This window comes from Nycticebus coucang, chromosome 18 (genome assembly GCF_027406575.1).
Source record: "Nycticebus coucang isolate mNycCou1 chromosome 18, mNycCou1.pri, whole genome shotgun sequence".
Taxonomy (NCBI): Eukaryota; Metazoa; Chordata; class Mammalia; order Primates; family Lorisidae; genus Nycticebus; species Nycticebus coucang.
Window position 1 is genome coordinate 72,272,366 of NC_069797.1, and position 23,428 is coordinate 72,295,793.

Consider the following 23,428-nt stretch of genomic DNA (forward strand, 5'->3'; position numbering starts at 1 on the left):
GCTGGGGTTAGAAAAAGATCAGGGTAAGAGAGTGAACCTGCAGGAACGCGGCCTGGGCCCCAGAAGGAAGATGGGGACTGGGAACAAAATTGCTGTCTGCTCCCTCTGAGGGAAAGCCCTGGATCACAAGACCCCACTGGTTCAAGAAGTGCCCTGGATGTGACATGGACACCGGCCCACCCACCCAGCAGAGTCCCACAGCTCCTGCTGCAGCCCTGCGGTCATGGCTCCCCTCCCTGTCCCCCTCCCTGGGCTGCAGATTTTCCTTCCCCATCTCACATCCCACATAGGCCGAGCCTGGGGGAGACTGAGCCTGGGAATAGCCTGCTTGTTTGTGTATTTGGAGAGATCACGTGAGTTAAGGGTGGTCCCATTCTTTAAGCACCCTGGGGTGGGCACACTCCTTGGCCTGTGGTCAAGTGTCCTTGAGGCTCTGTTCCCCATCCCTGTGGGAGACCTGGGCCTGCGGCAGCAGCCGCCATGCAAGACTTACTGTCCAGCTCGTACTGCGTGAGGCTGGGCCGGCTCAGGTTGCGCACGGAGTACATGGCTGGGGGGCGCAGGGGGTCAGAGGGAGATAGCAGACAGAGGAGTTAGTGCACACACATCCCTGCCCTGCAGACAGACCTCTGATAAGGGGGTGGATGGGAGCGAGGTGGGGCTGGCCAGGTGATAGGCGGAAGGAGAGTTTGCAGGTTCCTGAGTTAGGGGTCAGGATAGGAGTGGGGGGAGGAGGTGGCTCCCAGCCCATGGTCACAAGTTGTCTCAAGCCCCTTAGAGCTGGCCTCCAGGCGGACAGCTCAACCCCCTCAAGCCCCAACTGACTCCCTTATTTCAAGGCAGAGTTCCTGAAAACTGCTATGAAATATGGGAGTTGTTAATTTCTCCATGTGAACCAGAAAAAGTTTTATTGCCTGGAAATATGACTGCATTATACACAGGCAATATAAAATTGCAACCACAAGCACATGTTGCCAACAAAGAGAAAACAAAAAGCACCACCCAAAACGCAAGCTGTTGGATCAGCTGCTTCCAGATATACAATCATATCATCTGCGAAGGGCGAAAGTTTGATCTCTTCTGACCCTGTATGGATACCCTTGATCGCCTTTTCTTCCCTAACTGTGGTGGCTAAAACTTCCACTACAATGTTAAAGAGCAGTGGAGACAATGGGCAGCTTTGTCTCGTTCCTGATCTGAGTGGAAATGGTTTCAATTTAACTCCATTCAATACGATATTGGCTGTGGGTTTGCTGTAGATGGCCTCTATCAGTTTAAGAAATGTCCCTTCTATACCAATTTTCTTAAGTGTTCTGATCATGAAGGGATGCTGGATATTATCAAAAGCTTTTTCTGCATCAATTGAGAGAATCATATGGTCTTTGTTTTTTGATTTGTTTATGTGCTGAATTATACTTATAGATTTACATATGTTAAACCAGCCTTGAGACCCCGGGATAAGACTGACTTGGTCATGATGTATAATTTGTTTGATGTGTTGCTGGATTCTGTTTGATAGGATCTTGTTGAATATTTTTGCATCTATATTCATTAGTGATATTGGTCTATAATTTTCTTTTTTTTTTCTTTTTTGGCCGGGGCTGGGTTTGAACCCACCACCTCCGGCATATGGGACTGGCGCCCAACTCCTTGAGCCACAGGCGCCGCCCCGGTCTATAATTTTCTTTTCTTGTTGCTTCCGAGTTTTTCTATTAATAATCCTTTGCTCCACACTCAATCATTTTGCTGTCTGCTAACTCGCTAGAAGACAAGCTCGCAAGGTTCAGGAGAGCTGGGAGGGGAGATGTCAAGATGAACGTCGGGAGGAGACGCTGTCAGACTGCTGCCTGCTCCCGCTGGCCTCTGCTTAGTGAGCCCCTCTCTCCCCGTGCAGCGGAGCCTGTGACACACCACCTCCCAAGTGGCCTTCAGTTCCGTCTCAGTTCTGCAATAGCCTCCAGCTGGCCTTCCTGCCTCTGGTTAGTCCCCTTTCACCAAGCAAAGCCCTCCTCCTCATGCTGCCAAAATGACCCACTTCGTGCAAGAGTCCAGCCATGTCACTTTCATGCTTAGGCCCTCCCAGGCATCCTCTCTTCCTGTGATTTCCATCTGGCTCCTGCTATCTCTGCTTCCCGCTACAGAGGCAGGCTGGACTTCCAGGACCTCAGGGCAGGGCAGTGACTTTCCCAAAGAACAAGAGGAGGCCCGGACTGCTGCTCTGGGGGTGTGACTGGGCATGGCTCTTAGTCCCTTGAAAGCAGCATGCTCCCTCCCACATGCTCCCATCCCTTCTGCCTGGTTAACTGGGCATCACCCTTCAGCCTCAGCACCTACACCACTACCAGGAAAGCCTCTCTTGACCTTCCTGACGTACTCCACAGCTGTCAGCCGAGGGGCCTTCGATGCCTACTCGGGGCTTACACCTGGAACGCCTGGCTCCAAGAGGGCAGGGACCCTGTCTGTCTTGGTTATTAGTGTCTTGGGGCACATAGAAGGTGCTCAGTAAATACTCAGTAAGCGCATGAATGGGAGGAGGAGCAGGGCTCCAGGTCAGAGGGATCCCCGATTCCCTCAGGCATCACTCACGGGTCAGCTCAGCCCAGGCGGCCGCAGGGTTGTTGATGCCTCGGAGTGTGAAGCCCCTCAGCCCTTCATAGAGCAGCTCCCGGTACCGGATCCGGAAGCCCAGGAGGATGCCGTTGATCTTGTCCTCTGCTGGGGGCTGCAGGGAAGGGAAGAGGGCGTGGGGAGGGGACCTGGGGCACGGCCCCATCCTTTCTTCCCACCAGGACCCTGCAGCCACAGAGCAGGGTCTATGTCTCAACCAGGAGATGAAATCAAGATAACATGGAGCAGTTTTAATCTGCAGAGCATTTCCAATGAGGCCATCCATTGCCGCAGTGTTCCCTGGGAGGCAGGTAAGGGCCAGAATCCTTTAATTGCCCTTCAACAGAGCAGGAAACTAAGGCTCAGAGATGTTAAGGAACTGGCCCAAGGTCACACAGCATCGCTAGGGGCTGGAGCATGATGCTGGACACAGAGTTTTCATAGAGCTATTTCTTGTCTGCCTCACCACATCTCCAGCCTCTCCGGGCCTGCTGGTCCTCACCTCGCCACCTGGCCAGCATTTCCTCCCTTCTCTTCAGCACACAGAAGGGTAAGCACCCCCCTCCCCATTATTTTCTCTTTGCTTCCACTCCCAGCTTTGTTGGAGAACTGGCTTTGGGAGAAGGCAGGAACCATCTTTTATGCAACTGCTTTTAAAAAACCTACTGAAACGGTTCATCCTTTTATTAGCTCCTTAATTACTTCCTTGGCTGCTGTGGGCAAGTCCCCACCCCCTCTGCCACGCTGACCAAGCTGCTCCAGCCTTGTCCCCGTCACAGCTATACTAGGTCATTCTTATCTGAGGCGAGGCATGTGCCCTCCTGGTTTTGTCCTCAATGGATTTCCTTTTGGGGAACTATATAGATGGGAAAGGGCAGTGCCTGTCCCTCTGCCCCATAGAAGCAGTCGGGAGTCTGCCCCTTTGAGGCCTCTGTGGGTGACCTGCTGAGCCAAGGCTGGGCTTTAGAGGGCCTGAGAGGGTCCTGACGAGCAGGACAGCCTGGGCTCTGAGTTTGGCCCGGCCTCCTCCAGGCCACAGCAGAGCAGATTGTGTATCCCGCAGACAGGCATGGAGGAAGGGGCATCTCCTCTCCACCTGGACAGTGGGTCCCTGCCCATGGTGACAGACATAGGTCTCAAGAATCCGTTCACTGACCACTGGGCCTCAGGCTAATAAACCAGACCCTGCTGCCTGCTAGCTGTGTGAGCTGAGGTAGTTCACATCCTCAGGCTCAGCCCTCACCTGCAGAGGGGCTGATTAACACCGGCCTGATGTGAATATCTGGAGAGTATCTGTGTGTGTGTACAAGCATGTATAGACTGTTCTGTGACATGCACACCTTCCCAGGTGCTCTGGAGACAGAGAATCTGGGGACCCCAGAAAGCCCTGGTGGGGACTGTTGGCTTGTAGTCCTGGGGCAGAGCTTATCTGAGTCCCCGTGGAAGCCCCCGTCTGCTGGGCTTACCTGCCATCGGATTAGCACGGAGGTGGTAGTGTGGGGGGTCACTGAGAGGATGGTGGGAGCTTCATCTGGGGCTGCAGGGAGAGGCAGGTACGTGGGCTCCAGGGGAAGCAGCCTCAGGTCCCCAGGAGCCCATGGGGACCAGAGTCTGCTGGCACCAGACCACAGGGCAGGTCCCGGTTAAACACCCTCTGTGCCCACTGGCCCAATTTCTGTAGAACAAAGGGCCAGTGTGGGGGGAGAGAGGTGCTATGATCTAAGCTCAGCCAGAACCCAAGGGTCCCAGAGGCCCCTCCCCACAAAGCCACAGGCCTCTATGCTGCTGCTTCCTGCCCCGTTCACTGGCAGCTTTCGGGACCTCAGAAAAAGAAGGCACTGGAAATCAGGTTAGGCCTGGGACCCTGAGCCCTTGCATAGGCCCCTTTGGCCCCAAACTCCTTGATACTCTTCCCTGGGGCACCTCCCCCATTAAGAGAACACCCAGCACCCAGGAAGTGGCTGGTGAGCCAAGAGAAAGCCCCCCCACCTGGAGAAGGTACTCCCACCGGGGAGGAGGACACTGACCGGCCTGCAGGGTGGTCAGCGACTCTGACTCCTCGCTGAACTCGCTGTCCCCAATGTCATTGGTTGCCTTCACTCGGAACTTGTAGGATGTGAAGGGCTTGAGCCTATGGGAATCGGTCCCGTGAACCAAGGGTTTCCCTGAAGACCTGGGCCCACACCTCCACCATGGGGTCTCACTGAGCTCTCCCTGCTCGGCAAAGGGGCCAGGGGTGCTGACTGACTGCACAGGGTCGGGGGGAACACTGGGGCTCTGATAGGATTGCTGCTACGAAGGGGACAAACCAGGTTCAGGCCCTGGGGGTCCAGGGAGCTCAGGCCAGTGCCCCCAGACCATGCCAGCATGGCGTGCCTCTAGCCCCCATCATAAGCCATAGGTCCCCAAGAAGAAATGTCTCTGTATGTCCCACCTCAGAAGACACACAGCCACGAAAGCGCCAATACCTCTCTCTCTGAACAACACCAAACCGCCATCTCTCCCTTCAATTTAACACATTTAGGAAGGGTGGAGCCTCTCAAGAGTTAACCCACACTTCATCTCTAGAAGCCTTATTCCCTCTCCAAGAGGGATTTATTGGGGATGGGGAGGAAAGTATTGCTCAAAACTCCCGGTCACATCAACTGGAATGTAAAAACTACAACCCACTGGGAATTAAACTGAAGCCAGAGTTGCGAATGCAGCTCCGCTGCCCTATTAAGGCTGGAGAGGAAGATGCTGCCTGGCTGGAAGAATCTCTAATGAAGGATGACAAGCACTTCACTGGAGGGGCACTTCTGGACTCCAGAAATAGATAATTAAGAGGCTACCCTCCCTACCAGGGCTCTGGAGGGAAAGCAGTAGGGTCTTAGGAGGGAGCTAATTTTGTGGGGGCAAGAGTAGACGGGAGGTCTTCTGGGCATGCGGATTAAGGGTTGGAGGCGGGGGGCAGGCTGGGGTGTTCTCAGAGGGCCCCCTGACCTCTGCCCCCACTACAGGACCACCGCCAGGGTTGCAGTGCAGAGTGGAGATGCTATGGGACCCCAGGCCTCACCTGTCCACGATGAAGGTGGAGGCATTGTGGCTCACGGAGGCGGAGTGCAGTGTCCACCTGCCGCTGGGCAGCTCGCGGGTCTGGACGGTGTAGTAGCGTACAGGGGACAGCCCGTCACTCCCCGGCTCCCAGGACAGCAGCACGCTGCGGGCTCTCACGTCCTTCTGGTGCACCACCGGCTTGCTGGGGGGCTGCGGGCGGTCTAGAGGGGTGGTGGAGGGCAAGGGGCAGCTAAGCCTGCGCAGGGAAGTGGCAAAGAGGGCTGGACTTTCTCAAGAGGGGAGGAGATGCTCTGGGCTCGGCCTGGTGCTGCCTCCCCACTGATTTCCATGCTCACAGAGGCTTGGCAGGATCTCCCCCCTGTGCACAGCCCGCACCTGGGCCTCTTGGTCAGAGATGCCCCCTCACACTCCTAGAGCCCTGTGGCCTGTGAATTTTTACCTCTTGGGGCACCCCCTAACCAAGGTGGAAGTGAGGAGGTCCCATGCCCTCCCTAGCTCCTTTGCTCCCATGGCAACAAGGCTTGGATGTGACTTGCACTGCCCCCCCACCACCATGGAGTAGGATGGAGCCCGTGTGGCCTGCTGTGGACTCTGCTTCCCACCACCCCCTCACGTGGCTTCCTTGTTTCCCCACCCCACTTCCCCGTCCCCTCCTGCAGGGCTCCTCAGCTCAGCATCGCTGGCGTTTGGCATGGTGGTTCTTCATGGGGTTGGGGGGGGGCTGTCTGTGCCCTCAAGGTGCTTAGCAGCCTCCCTGGCCTCTGCCCACTCAATGCCAGTAGCAGTCCCCAAGATGTGATAACCAAAATGTCTCCTGATATTCCCAACGTCCCTGAGAAGGCAAAGCAGCCCCCCAGTGAGAACCATCGTCCTACTAGTTTTTTCCGGTGACACCAATTGGGGCTTCAAGCCCACTTCTGAGGACCCCAAAGTTGGGCGAGGTTCTGGCTCAGAGCAGCAGGGTGCTGGTGGCTAGGGCTCCGGGCTGCAACTCTGACCCTACAGCCCTCCCGGTGAGACCAGAGGTGCGATGGGGAAAGAGAGAGGGAAGCTGGTCACCAGGTCACCAACTTCCCTCTGGAAAAGCAGAGCTGAGCAGGCTTCTCAGGAAGGGAACTCCCAGCTTAGGGATGGCAGATGCTGGGGCTCTTGCTGACCTTGACTTCAGAGATGGGAGCCACTTTCCAGTCCAGAGCACACTTGTCTAACCCCCAGCCTTCCCCTAGCAGAGGCTCCAAGCTGGGGGTGCATCTGTGACTGCCCCCAGGCCTCCCTAGCCCCCCATGGGCAGTCACCTCTCTTCTCAGTGGTCACCACTAAGGCCTCGGCAGCTTCTCCCCAGCCTTTGCGGGTCTGAGCTGTGATGCGGAACAGGTAGACGGACTCTGGCTTAAGGCCGGTGGCCGTGTACTGGCGGGCACTGGGCGCCAGCACCTCCACCGTGGCAGTGTTGGCTGTGGTGGTGTTGAGCCGGTGTGTGATCTGGTAAGCTGTGGGAAGGAAGCAAGTGACTGTGCAGGCAGGCAAGGCCAGCTGCCCTGCCCCAGGACCCCAAGAAAGGGCCTCTTTCCTTGGCCACAGCAGTGTCTGTGCATGGGCCATCTTGGCTGTGGTTTGTCTGAAGGCCTCTTGGTTACTTTCCAGTCTTGAGCTGCCACCTGGGGAGTATGAACCATGGACAGCACAATGTCTGTGACCCCCATAACAGTCCCAAGGAGGAAACGGAGGCTTGGAGAGTGTTTTTTTTTTTCTTTTTTGAGACAGAGTCTCACTCCATCGCCCTGGGTAGAGTGCTGTGTTGTCACAGCTCACAGCAACCTCAAACTCTTGGGCTTAAGCAATTCTCTTGCCTCAGCCTCCCAGGTAGCTAGGACTACAGGCGCCTGCCACAACGCCTGGCTATTTCTCTCATTGCAGTTGTCATTGTTGTTTTAGCTGACCCAGGCCGGGTTCGAACCTGCCAGCCTCAGTGTATGTGGCTGGTGCCATACCCACTGAGCTACAGGTGCTGCCACCACCCACTGCCACTGGTAGTGGTAAGTGCTTGAGCTGGAATTCCTGCCCAGGTTGTCTGGTCTAAGGCACTTGGCCTCCCACCCCAGCCCCCTAACTCGGGGGGTATGGCGTCCATCTGGGGCAGGCATTGCATGAGGCAGGACTGAAGGCCCTGGTACAGGTACATGTAGCCCAAGCCACCTTTTCTTTTTTTTTTTTAGAGACAGAGTCTCAGTTTGTCGCCCTCAGTAAAGTGCCATGGCGTCACAGCTCACAGCAACTTCCAGCTCTTGGGCTTAGGCGATTCTCTTGCCTCAGCCTCCCAAGTAGCTGGGACTACAGGCGCCCGCCACGATGCCCGGCTATTTTTTTGTTGTAGTTCGGCTGGGGCCGGGTTTGAACCCACCACTCTCAGTATATGGGGCCGGCGCCTTACCCACTGAGCCACAGGTGCTGCCCGCAAGCCACCTTTTCAAAAGAGGGGGCTGAGGCCGCAGAAGGCAACAGACTCACTTAAGTTTATGCAGCTGCTGACTTCAACCCTGGGTATGTGTTGGGGTTGGCAGGGGTGCCTTGAATGTGAGATGAAGATTCTGACCCACAGCCTCCCTCCCCTGAGCTTTGGGCCCTGCTTCCCAAAGCAGTGGTGTGGGTGTACTGAGCTGGCCAGTGTATCCTCACTTGGTCATGCCAAGCAACGGCATCTGAGGCCAACCAGATGGCCAGTTAGCTGGGACACTGACCTGGGCCTCCAGCAGATAACCTTATAGATTAAAAACTTCTAGCAAGAGGTGTAAGACTCAGATCCCACCCTTGAGGAAATGTGGACATCTTATGCTTCCTCCTTCTTGTAGCCAGGGCCCGGGACGGGGTGAAGGCCTACCAAGAATGATGCCGTTGGGGGCCGCAGGGGGCTGCCAGATCAGCCGCACGGACGTGGTCCTCACCTCTGGGAACAGGATACCCACGGGTGGTCCTGGGACTGAAGGCAGCAAAGGAGAAGAGGCTGACTGTGAGGCTGCCACCTGGCCCTGGCTGCAGCAGAGCAGCCAGCGGGGTGGAGGGGACCGGGCCGGAAGCTCAATGAATTTTCTTGGAGTGCTGCTCTGTGACTGGACTCCCAGTGTCAGGAGCCAGGGACACGAAAATGAAATCAATGAGGTTTCTACTCTACAATAAGTGTTATTTGGCAGCAACTAGAAGGTAGAATGAGGTTTCTACCCTCAAAAATAGCTGTTATTTGGCAGGGAGCCAAGGCTCCTGCTTCCTTTAGCTTAGAGTCCATGTACGTGCCAGACCTGGGCTGCCCTTATAGCCAGGCACACGGGCCCTGCCCTGGGTCTGTGCTTTAGAAGGTCCAACTTTGACTTTCTTCCACCCGTGGGTGAGGGGCCATGGGGCAATGCCCAGTTGCAGCCTGCACCAATCCTTTCTCTAGACCTTCCTCCAGAATCCTTACGGTAGACTGTGCACGCCTGGTCCCAGGAATAGCCAAGGGTAGTTGTTTTGGGGGTGTGGCTGGAGACCAAATGGTGTAGGCCAAAGGTAAGGGTGGGAGACAATGGAATAGAGGGTGGGGAGACTGGGGCGGGGGGACCTCTTCCTGTGTCACCTCCTTCTAGCACAGGATGCTAAGATGGCTGAGATTTCTAAACTTGAACTTGGCCTCCCAGGTTATTATAAGGGTATATTTATCAAGGCAGGAGGATGGAACATATTTAATTTAACAGTTCATTAACTTGACTTAAGACTTTAGACTTCACAGACGCATGGCATTTGGGCTTCCCTTTGCACTCTTCCTTGGATCCTGCGAATGTCTGAGGTGGGCAGCACGTGTGTGGGGAGGGGACAAGGGAGGAATCAGTCATTTTCTGATGGGGACTTAGGCTGCAGGGAGAGATGCCTGGAGCCTGGCTGGGGTCAAACTGGACCAGGAAGTTTGTGCCAGGAAAAATCAAGACTTTCTCTTCCATAGACCTTTATTCAAAGTGAATCTGCCCTAGGCAAAAAAAAAAAAAAATAAAAAAAAATAAATAAATAAAAATAAAACTGGTGCAAAGTCCCTGTTGTGTACCCTTTTCCTGGCGAGAGGAAAAATCTAGTCTTGATTCGTCCCTTGCCCCCTCCACACACATGCTGCCCACCTCAGACATTCGCAGGGTCCAAGCAGGGGTGCAAAAGGAGCCCAAATGCCACGCGTCTGTGTAGAGGGCAAGAGACTGAATCAGAAGTCAGACTGCCCTCCTGTGGTCTGCGAGGACATAGGGGCCGTAATGACCATCCCCTGAGTAAACCATCCCCTTAGCAGGTGACTAAGGGAATTGTGTCCTCAGAATGTGACCCCAGAGGGGCAAGGCCAGGTGGGCAGCAGGAAGGACGGCCCCTCCCAACCTCTCCCTTGGTCACCAGGGTTTGCGCTCACCATCATCCAGTGTCCGCTCCAGGACGGGAGGGTGGCTGGGTCTGCCGTCCCCGACGCGCGTGAAGGCCAGCACCTGAATCTGGTACAGCACGTACTTGCCCAGGCCCGTGAGCTGCGCGCTGCGGGACGAGTTGCCTTCCACCAGCCAGGACCGCGGCTGTACATCTGAGTCCTTCTCCTTGAACATCACCTGCCAGGGCCCAGCACTGCATGAGGGCCCCAGCCTGGGTCTCACCCACCAGCATCGCTCCCAAATCTCAGCCCCAGGAGCGTGGTGGGCAGACTTGGGCTCTTCAGGGTGGCTCTGCCCCGAGGGAGAGGTGGTGATTAAGCTAGTGTTCCCAGAGGGCTATGGACACAGAGATGAACCCTGCACAGCACTGGAAGTCTCCTTAGAGGAGCACCCAGGTGGGAAGACACGTCTGGACAGGAGGTGTGACTGTGCGAGGTCACACAGATGGAAGTGACAGAGCTACATCTGACAAGTTCAAGGCAAGGAAGGGCTGTACCACGTAGCTTGGCACAGCTATAAGAGGGATTCTAGAAAATAACAGAAACAGACTGGGCCCATCAGAGCTGCCAGTGAGGCTGGAGCCGCCCCAAGGATGCTGAGCCCTCACTGGACTCCTCTCTAACTGAGAAGGACTCCTTGGGCACTGTGGTGACAGGAGGATGGAATGCCAGGCAGATCCCTGCATCCACTGTAGGAGACAGAGATGCTGAGGGTGGACAGAGTACCATGGGCGGGGAGGCTGGGGGAGCCAGTGTGGTGAGACCCAGGCCAGTGTGTCCCCTCCTGGGACAACAGGACTCACCTTGTAGCCCAGCACAAGCCCATTGCGGTCGGCCTCAGGGACGTCACTCCAGCGCACCAGCATGCTGCTGGACGTGGTGGCCAGCGCAGACACGTTGGTGGGGCCAGAGGAGGGTACTGGGAGGAGAGGGTGGGGACAAGAAGTTAGGAGCCAACGCGGAGCCTCCAGTGAGAGGAACGGCGGGTGATGGGGTCAAGGGCGGCTGTACGTGGAGGGACACATGGCACAGATGTCTCCACACAGCACCTGATCTGATCCCACTGCGATGTCTTTTGAGTTTGGAATTTCAGAGAGGCTATTTCTGGCTACAGGTCTGCTTCAACCCCCTCACACCCCCGCTTAGGCTAATGTTAGATGAACTCGTGTTTCTTGCCAGCACAGCAGTGGGGCCTGTGGCCCAGAGGAGCCACCTGTCATCTAGAAGGTTTCAGGAGAAAGCTACAGGGCGCTGAGCCACATGCAGATGACTATTGACGGTACACTGGGCTCACCCTCTGTGGCGATCCTGGCCAGGCCACTAGGAGCTGCCACTTGTGCTTCTGGAAACTTCTGAGGGCAAACCCTTTCCCCAACCCTCCATCTCAGGCTCTTTCTGGCACCATTGTGTGTCAAGGTTAAGGATGAGGTCAGGGAGGTGGCTGAGAACCCCTAGGGAATAGTGGGGCAGTGGCAGGTGCTGGGGGACTTGGCAACATGGCAAGTGGCTCAGGCCTGAGGAGCACAAAGATGGAAGTTGTGTTTGAACAACATCAGCCTGGCTGAGCACAGAGAGACAGGAGCAGCCGTCAGCAGGGAGGCTGGGCAGGACGGGCCATACCTGACTCCCGGGTCCTGCCCATCACCATCTGGCTCCAGGGCCCACTGCCAATGGCGTTGAAGGCCTGGACCTGGACCCGGTACTCTGTCCACTCCTCCAGGTCCTCGATGGTGTACTCTCTCTCCACCCGGTCCTGGACCATGTGGCTCAGTGTCTTGCCATGGCCGTCTGACCGGCTGTACTTGATCTTGTAGCCCACCGACTCGGGGTTCCCATTGTACTCCATCTCTGGCAGGGGCTGCAGCAAGGCAGGGGCGGTACAGCGGCTGTGAGGTTCATGCCCCTCCTCCAGGGAGCCTCCAGGGCTGCCCAGCACACTGCCCAGCTGTGTGGCTTAGGCTGTGTAGCTCTGTGTCTGATAGCCTCTGTCTCCCTGGGGAGGCTGGAGAAGCAGCGCTTATTCTCCACCATGCAGGTGACAAACTCGTTACCCTGCCAAGGGAGTCTGGCCTTTTGAGGAGACCCACAGGGCTGTCTGTGCCACATGCTGATGAGCATAGCCACCTTTGGCCCTAGCTGTCTCTGCTGCTCAGCTCTGTCACTAGGGCTGCCAACACACACTGGGTTAAACTGCCTACAACATCTGGCCTCGCCTCATACCTGCCCTTGAGGGAGCAAGCGTGGGGAGAGGCAGGAAGTCTTTCCGTCCAGCAAACCTTAGTCTCTTCTGCTGCATCTTCAGCCTCATCTGAGTCTTATAAAAAAGACAGATTTCTTTCCTGGGCCTTAGGACTGGGCTGATGGGGCTGAGGTGGTCACTGGTTTGAGGTTGCTGGGATGAATCTGGGCAACACTGGTGGGCAGTGGAGGGGTGTGCATGTGAGGGGAACCCATGGTTGGAGGCAGGTGTGAGTGCAAAGCCGGCCTTCTGCTCCTCCTCTAAGGGGACAGGGCTGGAGCGCAGCATCTTCAGCCCCTGCCTCCCCCATCCTGTTCACCAAGGGGTTTAGGGGCTCACCACTTGCTGACCACTTCATCCCATCCCTCCACTTCAGCCCCTGACTGCCCTCTCACCATGCACCCCCTCCTGCTGGCCCGCCCCCTCCTGCAGTCACTTAGTGAAGCCAACCAAAGCCCATTAAGATAGCGATCGATGGGCCTGAGAGTGGGAGATGGGACTCGTGGCACGCTCCCGCACCTGCGAAGGAAAGGCAATGGACCATGCACCATTAGCACTGGCCTGACAGGTGCTTGGGGCCCTGCACCATGAAGCAACTGCCTTTCGAGTATCCCCCTCCGGCCTTGCCCTCCACATTGGACTCTTTAACCTTTTAGTATTTGGAAACCTTAAAGCAGGGGTCCTCAAACTATGGCCGGCGGGCCACATGCGGCGGTGTGAATTGTATTTGTTCCCATTTTGTTTTTTACTTCAAAATAAGATATGTGCAGTATGCATAAGAATTTGTGCATAGTTTTTTTTTTTTTTTTAAACTATAGTCTGGCCCTCCAACAGTCTGAGGGACAGTGAATTTGCCTACTGTTTAAAAAGTTTGAGGACGCCTGCCTTAAAGTGAGATTCAGGGGGCAAGAAGAGAGCCAGGCCCAGGTGGTGGTGGGAGTGTGGGAAACGGGGGGCGGGAGGCTGCACAGTTAAGATGCTGCTGGTGCATGAGGCACCTGCCATGGTGCTGTGGGTGGCTGGGCTGGGTGGGGACAGCTCTGCTCCGTGTCCCCACCCTGAGAGAGGAAGCACAGCTGGTAAATCAGTGAGCCGAGGGCTGGCATCAGGCTGTTCCCATATGTGAAAGGCACAGTGGCTTCCCAGTGAACCTGCCCAGGACGGTGTGTTTTGTAAGTCATGTTTGAGATGAACTAGGAAGAGATCTTATGTGGAAACTAAAGGAGTTTTGTGGTCCTGGGGCTGGGGGAGCAGAGGCAAGTGGGTGCTTTCCTACACTAGTGTCCTCAGACTTTCCAAGGAGCCCTGGTGTGTGGTGCTCTTCCCCACATCGATCTTAAAAGTCTGGTTTGTTCCAAGCACCTATTGGGATTGCCACTTTGTGGAACCTGTACTGGGAAACAATGTCCCAGGGGGGCCTGGTGCAGGGGCAGACTGCAGTGTGCCCAGGGGTTCAGGCTGTGAATCTGGGGCTACACGTTCCCTGGCTTGGGATCCCAGCCCTGCTGTTAATTAAAGGGTGTATGGGAGCCTTGGGCAAGCTATCTGATCTCTTTCTGCCCCAGTTTTCTCATCTGCAAAGTGGGAACCAGGATCACTCTGCTGTCACAGGCTTGCTGAGAGGGTTCAACGCCTGACTTTGAATAGAGCACTCTCAGCAGTGCCTGGCAGTAAGGAAGCCTCAGCACATTAGCACTGTCCCCCTGGGCAGTGTCACGGGGGGTAACGACCTGCAACATCCTTCCTGGTTTATGGCATACTCCCTGACTTAGCATGGTGGGAGACCTGGCACCTGCATGCCAGACCCATTACTTGAGAGCTGTGTGGCTGTGAGAAAGTTCCTTACCCATATGAGCCTCAGTTTTCCTAGCTGAAAACTGGGACAACAAAATATGTGCTCTGATTATTGGGAGGATCAAATGGGATAAAAAATGTAAATCTCTCAGCACTTGGCAATGCTCAGTAAGCAGCCTTTCCTGGCTCTTTCCCCTCATACAGGGCATTTCCTCATCTGGCTAAGATCAATTATCAGGCACCTTACCAGGCGAGTAAAAAAGTAAAAAAGAAGCAGCAGTTGTAGGTGTTTGGAGCGTGCCCTGTGTGAGTCAAGGTGGCCATGCAGGGCAGTGAGGGTCACAGAGACATCCTACCCTGGCACCCTTGGGAAAGCCTCACCATCCAGCGGAGCCACAGGCTGGTCTCGCTGGCCGTGCGCAGAGACACATTAGCCGGGGCCATGTCAGGAGGTGCCTGCAGGGTCTGGATCTTTCTAGAAGGCTGGCTGGGTGGGCTCGTGCCTACGATGTTCACCTGGCGCATGCGGAAGCTGGGGTGGGAGGAGAGTTGAGAAGATGGTCAGGGCTGGACCCCAGAGCCAAACTCTGTCCCCATGTGGGCAGCCCTTCTCGTCCACATCCCCACCCCCAGCTCTGCCCTGTTACCTGTAGTAGGTGAAGGGGTTGAGGTTGGGCACCTCCATGGAGCGCGCGTCAGGCTCGCCTGAGAGCTGGTGAATCAGCAGCCACTCCTCTCCTTCTCCGATCATGCCCACCTGGGAAAGGGAGGGACCCTTAGTCCTGTCCAGCCCACAGAGCCGAGGTGGGTGTGCTCCGAGCCCCAGCTCCTAGGAGGTACGAGCTTTGCCCAGGAAAAATCTTGGTTCAAATCTCAGGGCTCCCTGGAGGGCATCAAATGGAGATCCCTCCTTCCAGGCCCTTAAACATGCCTGCAGGAGTGACTCTGAGACCTTTGTGTTACAGCCTCATAGGGTGCTGGTTATACACACATGTCTGGGCTCCACCCTGCACTGGCCCATCAGAACCCCTGGTGGGGGGGTGTCCAGGAATCTGTGCATTTCACAAGCTCCCCAGGTGATTCTGCTAAACGCCTGGGTGCCGCTAAAACCCAAGGGCCAGGATCAGTTTTTGCCAGTGGGACGTAGGTGTCGGAATTTCTGAATGTTCCCTGGGTAATTGTAGGGTGTGGCTGAGACTGAGAACCACAGGTGACAGGGTGGCAGGCAGCAGCTGGGCATCTTTCCAGGCCAGCTGGTCAGCCCCCCACCAGGAGGGGTGTGCGTTTTCACATGCACAGGTGAGGTGGAGATGATATTGGGAAATGTGGGCATGTGGGGGATATGGGACCATCATAGTTACACAGACTGAAACACGCACTTGATTCTGCTCTTGAGAGTGTGTGGTGCCCGGGCTGCCCTCCGGCAGGTCCTACCTGGGCCTCCACCAGCCAGCGGGAGATGGAGGTCTTCCCGTCATAGCCGGGCCTGAACTGCAAGGTCACGGAGCGTGGGCCAATGTTAGAGATGCCCAGGTTGGTGGGGGGCCCTGGGAGTTCTGGAAAAAGAGAACAGGGTGGGAAAGGAGATGGGGCAGGAAGGCCCTTCCATAATGGACAGGACTTTTGGGGCACAGAGGTGAGCTGTGTGTCAACCAACACTGTTGCTGGAAATGACGTGGGTGGACCACAGCCAAGTCCTCATCCCACCAGCAGCCTTAGTCCCTGTGTCTGACAGCACGTCAGTCACTCAGGAGGCTGAGACAGCTCCGAGGGTGGGAGAGCTCTCCCAGGGCCAGGCAGCCGGGCCGGGTCCTTAAGAGGCTTCCTCTGATAGTCTGGATGTGAGGGAGGTTGAACTGGAACCAAGCCAGGCTCGGGAAGAAAGCGACAGGCCCAGTCCTCCCTCTACACCCACACGACCCCTCCCCCCTCACAGGCCCAGTGCTGGCTGAGGGAGGCTGGAAGGACAGGTGCGGAAGGCGGGCACCCTGAGGCTCTTGGGGCTCAGGATGACAGAAGAGCACAGGTTCTGGGGTCGGACTGTCTGAGTGGGAATCCAACTCCACCTCTTAGAGACTGTGTGTCTCTGGGCAAGTTGCCTACCTCTCTGTGCCTCCGTGTCTCCCTCTCTAGGATGGAGATGATAATGACAACACCTCCCTCCGGGCTATTGTGAGGACGAAATGAGTCGGCGTGTATAAAGCTCTTAGCTCCACACCCAGGGGACACCACATAGATACGTGTGCCCTGGCCATGCCCAGGAGCAGGCCACACAAGCGTAGCCTTACTGAGCTAGAGGGACCACACGTTATCCAGTCTAACTCCCCATACTTATAGATGGGGGAAGCTGAGGCACAGAGGAGCCACCTGACAAGGTCCCAGCTTGCTCTTTGCAGGAGGCCTGAGGTTACTCCCACTATGCTCTGCTGCCCCCCAAGCAATACTTCCACGGGTGAGAATCCCATTTGGACTTTCTGGGTGATACTGAGAATTCTTCCCCTCAATCACAGACCCTTAGGCCTGATGCAGGGCCTGGTGTGCAGTAGGGTGTGAAGGGAGGGGCCGGTGGGGCAGATGAGACAAGGGCAGGGATTCCGGGGGCCTGTGTTCTTCTGAGAGCTGCGGGAGGAGCAGCAATGAGCCTGAGGAGCCCCTGTCTGGAGACCTGGCCTGAAGGGAATTCAGCCTGCTCTGGGGAGGACCCAGACCCATGGACTACAAGGGCAGGGGAGGGCTCTGTGGGAGGAAAGACAAGGGCCACCTCCAATGGGACGCTATAAGGAGGGACAACGGAGGCCGGATCCTGTCCTGAGAACGTGTACTGACCTGGAGGTACCCCAGATGAGATGGTTGAGGCAGACACCTGGCCCTGGCCCTTGGAGGTCATGGCAGCCACCTCGATGGTGTAGGTGGTGAGGGCAGTGAGGCCTGTGACACGATACTCCAGGGTCACGTTGGGCAGGTAATGTGTCACGCGGGTGTTGGTTCGGTTGTACTCCTCCCAGGAGATCCGGTAGCCTGTGAGAGCAACCCCCCCCCAAGAGTTGGTGTGAACTTGGCTGTGACTGTAAGTTGGCCCTGACCCTTCACTCCACTTCCTGCATCTTTCCTAGGTTGGTAATCAGACCCACTGGGAGTTACCGGACTGAGGCAGGTGGGAGCTGCTGGCACTATGCTGGGGCCCTGAGGGTAAGCTGGGGGGATGCCACCATAAGTGGGGATTGCAGGAAAGAAAATCACTGTGGCAGCCACTTACGTCTGTGGCTGAAGACCTAGGACATGTAAAGAAGTGCCAGGAGCCTCCTCTGAGCCATCTCTGCTCTAAGGCGGGGGATGGATGAGCTGACCTGCCCGGCCCTGGCCACCTGTGACTCAGAGACACCGTGGTGCTTACCGGTGAGGATGCCGTTCTTCTCTCCTGGCTCCTGCCAGCTGACCTTCAGAGAGGTGTCCAGGATTTCACTGAAGCTCAGGTGTCCCACAGGCCCAGGCACTATACCCCAAAGGCCCCCACCATGCCAGTTAGAGCCAGAGAGAGACCACCATCCGCAAGGCAGCCTGCAGGCTCAGGACACCCCAGGATGGAGACAAGACCAGGACCGCCTTCTGCCCCGAGCGCCCTGCCTGGCACGGGTGGGAGGTGCCTACCATCCTCATGGGTGCGCACCAGCTGCGGGGTGCTGCGAGGCCCGTCTCCGGGAGTGGTGAAGCACAGCACCGAGGTGAAGTACTCCGTGAACTTCTTCAGGCCAGACACGAAGCCCACATGAATGCTGTCTTGAAAGTTAGGCCGGGCAGTCACCATGGTAACCTCCTCCTCCTGCTCCGGTTCCCAGGCAATCAGCTGGGGAGAGACCAGCAATTCAGGCAGGGCAGTAAGAGGGTTCCCAGTGAGGCCCAGCCCTCTGCCATAGGCTGGACTAGCCAATGGTCAGTGTTCAGGAGCTCAGGTTCCTGTGGTGCTCCCTCCCCAGGGAGTGACAAGCAGTGCAGGTGACCCACGGGCTGCTGGAGTTCACTTCAGTGCACTACCCCACTTTGTGGGCTGCTGGCTCTGTGCTGGGTGCTTTCCTCAGTTGGTTCTCACTTGATTCTCCTGGTGGCTCCCTGGGGGAGGCATTTCACCAGGACTGGGCTACATAACTCTGCAGGCCCAGTATACAATGAAAATGGAGGGCCTCCTTGTTCAAAAGTCATTAAGAACTGCAAGGCGACATCAGCAGAATCCTTAACTCAGTGTGGAGCTCTGGAGGACTGTGCAGGTCGCACACCCTTTTTATAGAAAAGGAAACTGAGGCTCCGAGAGGCTCACACAGCTGGGGGAAGCTGATGCTTGGATTCCAGGCCCTGAGCTCTTCCATGTTGCTCCTTACAGTCTGGGGCACCTTGGATACCTCTGAGGGTCACTTCCTGCAGAGCTGGACTTTTAATTTGTGGGCAACTGTTATCTTACACTGCTTTCAAGTTGGGATTTCAATCTTTTTTTTTTTTTTTTTTTGTAAAGACAGAGTCTCACTGTATGGCCCTCGGTAGAGTGCCGTGGCCTCACACAGCTCACAGCAACCTCCAACTCCTGGGCTTAGGCGATTCTCCTGCCTCAGCCTCCCGAGCAGCTGGGACTACAGGCGCCCGCCACAACGCCCGGCTATTTTTTTGTTGCAGTTTGGCCAGGGCTGGGTTTGAACCCGCCACCCTCGGCATATGGGGCCGGCGCCCTACTCACTGAGCCACAGGCGCCGCCTGGGATTTCAATCTTAAACATCACCCAGAAGCAGGGTACCGGCCAGAAACCCCATATGGAAACCACTTTCTCTCCAATCTCCCCCCTGCACCCTCCACCCACTGGTTGCCTAACCCCCCTCCATCGCGCTTCCTTCTTCTCTGCCACCTGTTCTCTCACCTTGCACTCCTGTTTTCTGAGCCCTTCATCTGTCTACAACAATGACAGCTGGTTTCAGAGATTTCCTCATTTATTTGAAGTTGATTAAATTGCAATTAATGGTGAAAAGCAACACTTGATGAGTTTTAATAAGCACGGGTATTTATAGATATAAAACAATACCAGACCAATGTCTCCTGATTAACTCGTGCCTATACCGATGCTTAATCTTCTCCTTTTCATGGCCGTGTGTTTATACAGGATGTTTTGAAATTTAATTGGTTTTGTGGAAAGATAGCCTATAGCAAGTTAATTAGACACTAATTAGACCCTAAAAATACCAAACAAAAATACTAAGTGGCATTTAATAAGGATGTTAAATATCCTCCTTATTTCGGTTGTTTCATAGCAATTAAATTGCCGAACTTCTTTGGAGTAGATTAAGAAACAAGTTTAATGTTTTAATTTAATTAATGTAAATTTGAATTAATTATGCTGTTAGAATTAATTGTGTGGTGTGTTCCCTGGCAAGTGTAGGATCTGGGTAAATATTTTTTTTTGTTGTTGGGTTCAGGCCAATTATAATCACTATAATTAAAAAAAAAAAAAGGAAAAATGTGTCTTTACAGATGCCTTAAAACAGTATCACTGGGCCTTGCTCACAAAAATGACCCAGAGGAAGTGCAAAGGGTCACATAAGTGTGGCTTTGTGGAGTCACAATGTTGATTTCATTACCCTACAGGTTCACGCCTAGAGCTCAACATGGTGGCAGAGCCGTGGCTTCCTGTGGCTGTTTCGAAATATTTCCATTGGGATCTCCAGCTGCACGTGAAGAGGAGATGTGGGGAGAAGAGGACTTCCCTTCAGGGCTGAGAGACGAGAATTGCCCTTTACATCATTCATTTCCTCATAGGGGCTGGGCTCTGGGCAGCTGTGGGATGAAACTTTGGTGCTCAGGTAAACACATACTGGGGCTACTGTCTGTTGGGCTCTTACCATCTGAAATGATTTCAAACCCCTTTGCAGAGCCTGGCACTAGGTTAAGCCCATCCCTGACCAGGCTCATTTAATCATCACAATAAGGATTAGATGGCAATCACTGTTCCCTGCTGTTACAAAAAAGGAAACCCAGGTTCAGGAAGGCTGAGTAGTGTGCACGTGGACCCACCAGGAGCTGAATCCAGATTTGTGGACCCTGAGATCTTCCATGACGACCTCTGTTTCCTAAAGGTCCACAGAGCTGCTGGGGGTTTAGGGTTTCTCTGAGATGTCTCCATGACTGACTTCTCCTTGTTAGAAGGATTGGGAGAACCAGGATTGAGGCTGATTTTTACCCCAAATTTGCTTTTTGGATTTGACTTTGGAACTGCATAAATGTTCTACATAATTATAGAACAAAATTAAACTAAAAAAAATCAATCCCTAAAAATTGAAAACAAAATGAAGCAAATAGACCTAATGATGGATTAAGCTGTAGCCACGTTACAGAGAGAAATGATTTCCAACACCTTTGCAGTCATGTGGAGTATATCCCCAGGGGGTGTACCCCAAGCACAAAAAGAACTGCAAGAAATTGGGAACTATTTGCAGTAACCAAAGTGTTGGTACTACTATTCCAAAACTGTTATGTGTGTGTGGGGTAAAGTAGGTGAATAAATACGCTGGTGTTGTAGGAACTGGATTGCAGTCTGGAGAAAGATACTGACAAAAGACAAATAAGATTATTAAAAGGCTTGTAGACATGAATTTTGAATTGAAATTATCAGTCTCTATTTTATCTTTTTTATTTATATATTTTTAAAGCAGCCACGCTGAGACTGAGCCCTGTGTAGTTGATGCGCTAAGACACGCACTGCCTGTGTAACCAGTGAAGCTGATGGACCATGCCTCAGCACCATGCTATTTTATCTTTTTTTTTTTTTTTTTTTTTTGGTTTTTGGCCAGGGCTGGGTTTGAACCCACCACCTCCGGCATATGGGACCGGCACCCTACCCTTTGAGCCACAGGCACCGCCCTATTTTATCTTTTTTAATAAAAGCATTTCCTTGCTATCCATTAACAAAACCATCCATGAAAAATGAGCACCCATGTGCCCAGATTGTGGTGTCTAACTATCATTTCCCACTGCAAGGAACAAGAGGTCCTTGAAGACTTGGCTGATCCCTGGCACGGTGTGGGGGGAATATATATAGCTTGGAGCATATTGTCATACCAGATTGCCAGGAGCTACCAGAGACTATGGGGATTATGCAGAGAGGACTCACAAGTCAAGTTGAAATGGCTGATGATGGGTCAATTTGGCATTGGTAGGAATAATAAGGGTAGAGGATTAAAACATATCAGATGTGTTTCTAAAAATCCTTAGGTACATAACACTACCAGAAACAAAACAAAAATATGCCTCCCTTCCACCTCAAACTTACCAGTTACTTTAGGCAAAAGAACTAATTCATTATGCTGAAAATTGGCAAATAATTGTAAAGAATTGAGCATCTGCCCTGTTTTTCCTAGATGAATGGAATTTCCGGGAAATAAACGGTGGGACCACACCTATGATGCATATTGCAAGGGTACAAGTCAAATCTGTCAAGTGTAGAACATAAATGTCTTAACACAATAATCAAGTAAATGAGGCAAAAGCTATGTTGATTGGTTTGATGTAAGCACATCAGATTGTATAAAAAAAATCAACACATTGTACCCCACATATGCATAAATGTATTCATGACCTATGTGTATATGACTTAACACAAAAAGAAAAAAGTTAATAAAGAAAAGCTTTCTTTTTTTTTTTTTCGGAAAGCAGTTCTGCTAATAAATCAAGAAGAAATTATAGTATTTGCCTATTTGCATTTTACAACCTGTATTGAAATAACAGGTCCTACAAAGGCTGTCGCGGCCAATAACATCACAGCAAGAGGGACAGCCAGCCTCTGTGCCTTCTAATGGAAATACACAACACCTTCCAGGAAGTAATATTTCGAAAAATAAAAATCATCAAACCTGAATCTGATTAGCCTCTAGCATTAAGTTGCAATTTACTGCAAATATAGTGTTCAGGGGAACGTGTTAAATGACCCCACGGGGATACAATCAGCAAAATCTAGACTGTGGAAAATTCTATAGAACAAATGACTTAGTTTCCACACCAAATAAATTACAAGAAATGAAAGAGAGAAGCCATAGATCAACTGAGATTTAGAAACCCCCCAACTGACTGTGATTGTGTGAACTTCATTTAAATTCTGAAGCAAATAAACCAAGGAGTAAAAGAAATTATGTAGCAATCAAGGAAATTTGAAGGCTGACTGGATAGGAGATGATATTAAAGGGACTGCTGATATTTTTAGGCATGATAATGATAATGTGGTTATTGTGGTTTTGTTTAAACAGAGACCTCAGCTATAATATATCTCTATAGAAATATTTATGAATGAAATGATGCAATGTCTGGGATTTGCTTCAAAATATTCTAGGAGAGGGGACAAGGTTTGGGGAATAGATGGGCCATGTTTGGCTGTGAGTTGGCAGTTGCTGACGGTGGGTATACAGGTGTTCACGAGAGCCTTCCCTTTACTTCTGTAGATGCTTAAAAATGTGCCCAATTCCCTTCTCAGTGGAAGTATGCAGGAACAAACATGGCTCTTTTTTTGTGATATAGCAGAACCCAAAGAAGCAGGGGGGGAAAAAAATCTCTGCTTTCATTTATTTGTACTAAAAAATTAAGTTATAGCAATTATTTTATTATTAAAACCACAATATAACATTTTCTTTATAAGGGTAAGAAAAAGTTCTGGTTTGAATCTGAGCTTTGCATTGAACTTGTCTCTCTGTTTTCCCTAGAACAAGGGACTCCTTTATTGTGCCTCAGTTTTTTCACCTGGAAAATGGGGTGATAATAATATGTCTTAGGGCTAGTGTGCCGCTTGCATGAGAGAACAATGCGAGTAGCCTGGTATATGGAAAGGGCCCTGTCTGAGCTTTTCTCACTCTTCCACCAGCTGCTGTGCTCCCAACATCGGGGTGATTCATTCTCACTAGCCTTTATGGAGTAGCTCCTGGGTGCTGGGCACTGACTGGACCTGGGAATCTGGTAGCCTCTGCAGCCTCTTGCTCTGGGTCACCGTGAGCCATTGCCTTAATTGTGCTGGCTGGCTGGCCCTTGAGGCCTGGGAGCTGTTTGCCTTAAAAGTTTGTAGCTCAGCCCTCCCATCTGTGGAATAAAACTTGTGCTTAGAATTGGTGGCAAGAAGCTAATTGTTCCCAGCTCAGCTCCTCTGCTCCTTGGCAATGTGGGCCTGTCCTTCCGTCTCCCCTGCCTGCCCCTAGGGTCCCTATAAGGAGACTTTTCCAGCAAGAGCTGAAAGTGCTGGGCTGCAGCCCCCAACCCAGAAAGCTCGGTCTGGCCTTGGGTTTGCACTG

The 23,428-nt window shown here is 53.3% G+C and overlaps 1 protein-coding gene across 3 annotated transcripts in view; it reads right to left on the reverse strand.

The window, feature by feature from the left end:
- SDK2 (sidekick cell adhesion molecule 2) overlaps nt 1-23,428 on the reverse strand; it is a 294,538-nt gene that overhangs the window by 37,453 nt on the left and 233,657 nt on the right. For 2 of the 3 annotated variants that reach the window (XM_053568347.1, XM_053568345.1), the window contains 16 exons: nt 17,775-17,970; nt 17,521-17,619; nt 16,953-17,144; nt 15,561-15,682; nt 14,774-14,883; nt 14,508-14,658; nt 11,714-11,951; nt 10,897-11,012; nt 10,082-10,271; nt 8,543-8,641; nt 6,960-7,154; nt 5,663-5,864; nt 4,635-4,738; nt 4,074-4,144; nt 2,587-2,722; nt 494-550 (listed from right to left, as the gene is read on the reverse strand). In XM_053568347.1, coding sequence (XP_053424322.1) covers nt 494-550; nt 2,587-2,722; nt 4,074-4,144; nt 4,635-4,738; nt 5,663-5,864; nt 6,960-7,154; nt 8,543-8,641; nt 10,082-10,271; nt 10,897-11,012; nt 11,714-11,951; nt 14,508-14,658; nt 14,774-14,883; nt 15,561-15,682; nt 16,953-17,144; nt 17,521-17,619; nt 17,775-17,970 — 2,278 coding nt within the window. The remainder of the gene's footprint in view (nt 1-493; nt 551-2,586; nt 2,723-4,073; nt 4,145-4,634; nt 4,739-5,662; nt 5,865-6,959; nt 7,155-8,542; nt 8,642-10,081; nt 10,272-10,896; nt 11,013-11,713; nt 11,952-14,507; nt 14,659-14,773; nt 14,884-15,560; nt 15,683-16,952; nt 17,145-17,520; nt 17,620-17,774; nt 17,971-23,428) is intronic. The other variant, XM_053568346.1, reaches the window with a different exon arrangement.